The sequence below is a fragment of the Nanorana parkeri genome, unplaced genomic scaffold (assembly GCF_000935625.1).
Source record: "Nanorana parkeri isolate BGI_ZX_2015 unplaced genomic scaffold, ASM93562v1 scaffold1387, whole genome shotgun sequence".
Lineage (NCBI taxonomy): Eukaryota > Metazoa > Chordata > Amphibia > Anura > Dicroglossidae > Nanorana > Nanorana parkeri.
This window is the reverse complement of record NW_017307655.1, coordinates 281,370-287,369: the sequence shown is the minus strand read 5'-3', so window position 1 is coordinate 287,369 and position 6,000 is coordinate 281,370. Positions and strand designations below refer to the sequence as shown.

The following is a 6,000-nucleotide window of genomic DNA, read 5'->3' as shown; positions in this document are numbered from 1 at the left end:
TGCAAAACAAATACAAACTTGTATCATTTAGATTTTAAAAAAAGTCTATTTTTGAAGATTGTGCTACGAGGCATAACTGCTTGAAATGCAGTCATATATTACTATTATCTTAAATACGTCAGTGACAATAATTACGTTCATCTGCTACTTATGTGTTTATTCAAACTTTTTTATGGGCTGAACCATGTTCAAGTGATGTCACTAGCTCCTAGTCAATTGGTTGAATACTGCTTCAGCCCACAAAAAAAGAGATTCAAATTACCATGTGGCTTTCTTGTTTGTGTGCTTCATGCTGGAACTTGAAAGTCTTACTTTTATCAATCAGTAATCAGTTGTCTCTGTATTCTTGGAGTTTAAAAAAAACAACATGGCGAGCAGTAAGGGGATTTATCCAATGTGATATTCAGGATGCATATTTTGCTGGTCCCCAAGTACCATTATTGTTCCATATTCTTTTAAAACAGTAGTAAATACTCTTATCTGAATTTAAACAAAAACTCTATAAATAAAAAAATACAAAAAGCCAAATTAGTTTGCTGATGGGTTCAGGAGTCTGCCAGAGTTCATGGATCAATAAAAGAAACTGCAATGTATCTTGTCCCATTCGTCACAGGAAGTCCTTCATGCAAGTGTGTGAGTCGCCCAGGGTGCATGAAGCTCCACCCCTTTCTTGGTGAATCAATTGAGCAATTATACCTGGCAAATCTGCATCCACCTCCCTGCACAAAGAAAGATCACAAATGTATTATTTCCTAGAAAGATCATGGTAATATTTTAATCATTTAATTCATCCACCAAATTTGTAATCATAATACTCCATTTTTATGCATATAAAAACAAAAAATTGCTGTAAAAATGTAAGTGTCCCTAAACTCGAGTTAAATCTAAAAAATGCATTCAAGTACATTAACTATTAACAAAAATGTATCTGATCTGTGTATCACTTGGCTGTAGATTCTCAAATCATCTCTGAATTGGTGCTGACACTGTCCTTCCTTCTGGAGGGTGGCTACTTTTGTACCCCATGGTCCCTGTGTGTTGTAAAGTAGCCACCTCTCCAAGCTCGCTCCCATTATAATCTCACATTTAGTTTACTAATTTGTATTAAGATTGTAGTCCATCACGGGAGCAAGCTTAAAGCAGTGGCTACTTTACAGCACAAAAAGGGACCATGGGGACCCTGTGTGTCAGCAGGAATGAAAAGATACCACCTCCAGAAGGAAGGACAGTGTCAACTAGAATGAAAAGATGATTTGAGGATCTACAGCTGAGTGATACACAAATAAGATACATTTTGTTAATAGTTAAGGGACTTTTGAGTTTATTGGCACTTTAATTGTAGTGCTTTAAAAATAAGAAACTATAACAGGCAGTGTACTATTTTTTTGTTTATACCGAAGAGGTTATCTAGGGAACCTGTTATATAAACGTGTTAGAAGACATTGTATATTAACCCCATGTTTCCGTAGATGAAAGGGTTTCTTCAAAGACAAGTTAATGAGGTTTTGCTTTTGAAAAAAAATCTCTTAATGCCCTAGAAAGAACATCATGTAGTATCAGCACTTCTTGATGTAGCATATGGTATGTAACATACAAGCTCAAAAATTCACTAGTAAGAGAAGTTTGCAGCTCCTGCTGTCCATTCACTAAGAGCGATTGAGGCAGTCTAAAAGTTTGTACCTAAAGGGCCAGTAAGCCTAAATTAAAACTTATTTTTTCAAATCAATATATTCTTATATATCTGTAATTTTCTAATAAATTCCAGAAATTTGAGGTAATTGAGTTTAAAGGTGTGATTCCCATTATGTAATTCTATTAACCACTTGCTGTCCAGAGCATTTTCTTACTATTTGCACACACATGATAAAATATAAATTGGTGGCTAGAAAACAGCTTCAAGTCCCCAATCTTCTGAAAGCAGAGGCCCCGTAGAATTAAAAAAATGCTAGTTGCATTTTTTTATGTTGCACAGTTTTTGCGCAAATGTTTATCAAACCAGTATTTTTAGGAAAAAATTAAATTAAATTAAAATTTAGTGCACAGAAACATAATATAATGTTTGGTAAAATATGAAAGATGGGGTTACAGTGATTGATGGCCCTAGAATTATTCCTCTCACTCCGACGTTCGCGGCGATATGTAACATGTGTAGTGCAATTGCTGTTTTCACACGTAGGCGCACCAACGCGTGTTTGTGTGTGCGCGTGGGGGGCGGGGGACTTTCAAAACTTTTTTTTGCATTTTTTATTTTTCTTATAGGTGACTTTAATTTTTTTAATTTTGAAACACTTTTTTTTTTTACACTAACCTTATTTGTAATAGAAAACAGGACATGACAGATTCTCTTTATGGAGACATCAGGGGTCTTTCGGACCCCTAATGTCACCTAGGGATCCCAAAGAAGCTGAAGAAGTAGAGATCTGCTTCCCCAGCTTCTTCTCCTCGCTCTACGAGCTGAAGACTGTGAATAGTGACACCGAACGTGACTTTCGGGTCTAGTATTTGGAGGAGAGATCAGTGGCTGTGGAGAGACCTGCCAAGCTGCTGCGGAGACCGGGGAAACCAACGGCAGCCCCGGCCAGGGGGCGGGGGGGGTGTAGCACGGTACAAACGATCCGACGGCTGTATAGATGCCGGATTGCTTGTACATTAACAGCTGGCTGTTAAAAATGCTGCCGTCTATAGATATAGTGCGGCCCGGAATTGGTTAAAGGATACTTTAGGCAATTACTGCTACATCCCTTTTAGTCTAAACTGCAGAACACGGAGAGCAAGCTGCACCAAGCTTCTAGCAAATGGAAACATTTAGACAGTATACTGTACATAGGCACATCTTTGTTAGATGTTGCAGAATACAGGCAATCCTTGTTAAAACTGCTAGAGACCCAACAAATCTAATTGTGAGCATGCTTTAGTTTGCTAAAAAAAAGGAGCTAGAAAACGAAACAGTTAGAAAATATCTGCAACAATCTCTTGGCTTTTGATATTATACTACTCAATCGAGTTCAAAGCTCAAGGCAAAGAAGACAATGCACCTGCTGGAAGCAATGATTATAGTCACAGAGATTTATGCAGGTAGCAATAGAAAGGTAAGAAGGCCCATTATTAGCTATGGGGCCCCATCACACATAAGTTACTGCCCTGTACCCCATTATTGGTGAAGCTCTAATAGATGACATTTCTAGCCAAAAGAAAAAAACGAGCACTATATAGCGGACAATAAAACATGAATATTCTTAGCAGCTGCTTTACATGGCAAAACATATATTTTACTAGCCTATTAATCATTATTACCTTTAAAGAGTACCTGTCTATTTAAAATATGGATGCTGTTATTGGTGATGAAGTTTTAAGCTTTCATCCCCACTCTTGCTTCAATACTCAATAGGTCACTACCCAGAACATGCATACAACTAGTGTTGGGGAGGGAAACCTAATGTTCACATACTTCTGCATAACCAGTGAATCTCCAAATAGTGAAAGGGAAATAAGGATGACAGCCCTAAAACTTGTACCTTCTAAATCAAGTCAGTAATATCAGATCCTATATTTCATTGTATCCTGCACTTTGTCTTCTTAGTTTAGACCTCTTTAGCTGTGACATGCTTCAGTTCAGCTGCCAGGAGAAACCACCCTGTGTAAGCTATGAGTTACTTGAGTCGTAACTAACAAGGATGGGCTTGGGCGTGTTCGCAGCTCAACGTGCCGAGCCTGCCAGGAAGCTAACAGCACCAATCACAGGTACTGAAACATTTTCCCGGCCCACAGCTGCAGAGATTGGGCAATTTCTCAGTGCCTGTGATTGGCGCTGCGCATTGTCAGCTTCCTGGCGGGCTCGGCACGTGGAGCTGCGAACACGCCCGAGCCCATCCTTAGTAACTAACACAGGACTATGGACTCTGCCCATGTGACAGCATTATTACTTGATGATTGGCCCAGCGTTGTCATGTGGAATGAGTCACATGCTCCTCCATAACCTGCAGAACCAGGTATTATTTTGCTTCTGGCTGCTGAATGGGGCAGCAGGGGTGCACTGTGATACAAAGGTAAGGTGCTGCTGGGGAGAGGGGTTTAATGCAATTTTGTTGCTTTGCCCTATCTGGGTATAGCACAGGACAACTTTTTTTCTGAAACTTCACCAGTGATATGTAGTGTCCAATTTTACATTGAATAAAATGCTTGGCAAAGATGTTCCTTAAAGCCAGTAAGCAGGTAAACGGGCCACTTTACATGACACCAGTGCAGCTTCAGTGCAATATTTTTCTCACAAAAATTACCTGAAAATCAGTATCCTTTTTGTTGAGAGCTATGTTGATGGTAAATGTTGAAGCATCATGATGAGGTCTCAGGTAAGACTGTCGATCAGGAGTATATTTTACCACAAAGTTGAGTAAAGATCTGCCCTGAAAAAAAAACAATATATTTGGTATGGTATTATTTAAAAAACAAGCTTTTAAGTAACAAGCATCAGAGAAAAGCTATGGGATTGCCATAAATCTATAGCAACTATGAAAATGGCTTTTGCAAGTAAAACTCAAAGTAAAAGTACCAATAATGTCTCATATTAGACATTTAGGAAGAAAGGTCTTACTTTGGTATAGTAGCCAGCAAACACTTTGAGAGTTACTGGAGCAATGTATTCTCTAATAAAGTGGATCCATTCATTATCCATCCCAATCTGAGACATGTGAATATCGTCTGTTGGAACATTCTCATACCCTCCAGTAATTCGTTTGTCCTAATTAGAAAAAAAGAAGACACGGGTTAATAAAATCGCTACCTTGTTCTGAATTATCAATTTTTAATCATGGATGATTAATAATGAATAATTATGTTAAAAACCATACCTATAAAAGAAGACTGCACACATTCACGTTTCCTTCTGGATTCACCACATAATGGCATTTCAATCCTGACAAATCATCAATTAAAGTCCACAAGAAAACAGATACTTCCAAGAGTATCAATATCTTGGGTATCTCAAAGCTTTCACTGTTTTTTTTTGCGGACTTCTACATCACTACTCTCTCCCATGTAGAGGTCAGCAGAAGAAACCAATGAGAACTGTGCAAGTTCCAGGAGATGGAAATTCCTGGAAGTGTCACTTTCCCAAAAGACTTTACATTACGATTTCCCAAGAGTGGAGAGACATTTTGCAGGAATAGGGGCAACAGAAAAGGGGAGTATTCAGTCAAATTTTACAAGTATAGCTCAATTTGAAACATTTATTTTAGGGACAGCACTGCTTTAAATGTTAAGTGATAGTTAGGGAGTTAAGTTTGGGGGGGAGGGTCTTAGAGGTTAGATAAGATGTTTAGGATTCAGGTAGAGCACAGATAATTGTTCAGGGAGTTCATTAGTTAGGAAATATTGTTACTTTGGCATACACTGCACATACACAATCTCTGTGTTAGGAGCCGTATGCCACAATCTACCTGCTCCAACCACAAATATAACTCTGATCTACTGATGCTTTAGGCAATTCAGCTTACTTACTGTATGTTTTGAACCAGACCATTGTCCATTATGTTCCATCTCTTCAACGATCTCATCACAGGCCTGATCAGAAAATACTGGAAACCAAAACACATCTGGACAGGGCTGTATTGGAAAAAATAAATATACTTCAGGCTCATACTTTATGTTGAAGTATCCATGATACAGCTTTAGTTTCTTTTACGCAGGGATAAGCAAATATTAACTTAATACAAGAGGCATGTACTGTATACTCTTATTCAAATCTTGGTGAGCTGCCAAGTCACTCATTTGATTCACACAACTATGTCAAACTGCAAAGGCAACATGGAGACACTCATATTTTATATTGCAGCATCACAGCTTTCCTGTGTCACATGCTCTCTCAAATTATGAAAGATCATTTTATATAGCTGAAGTATTCTTGTGCACCCTTGTATGCTGCCCTCCAGCCTCCAGTGCCTGAAAACAGACTGACTGTAACGGACTTGTAACGAAATATTGCCTGACCAGCTCAAAGTAAAT

The 6,000-nt window shown here is 38.4% G+C and overlaps 1 protein-coding gene across 1 annotated transcript in view; it reads right to left on the bottom strand.

Moving 5' to 3' along the window:
• Positions 1-372: 372 nt before the first annotated feature.
• PLOD2 (procollagen-lysine,2-oxoglutarate 5-dioxygenase 2) overlaps positions 373-6,000 on the bottom strand; it is a 125,062-nt gene continuing 119,434 nt past the window's right edge. Inside the window, exons 17-20 of the mRNA XM_018569742.1 lie at positions 5,497-5,601; positions 4,592-4,738; positions 4,278-4,403; positions 373-719 (exon numbers count right to left, since the gene is read on the bottom strand). Coding sequence (XP_018425244.1) covers positions 564-719; positions 4,278-4,403; positions 4,592-4,738; positions 5,497-5,601 — 534 coding nt within the window. The 3' untranslated portion in view covers positions 373-563. The remainder of the gene's footprint in view (positions 720-4,277; positions 4,404-4,591; positions 4,739-5,496; positions 5,602-6,000) is intronic.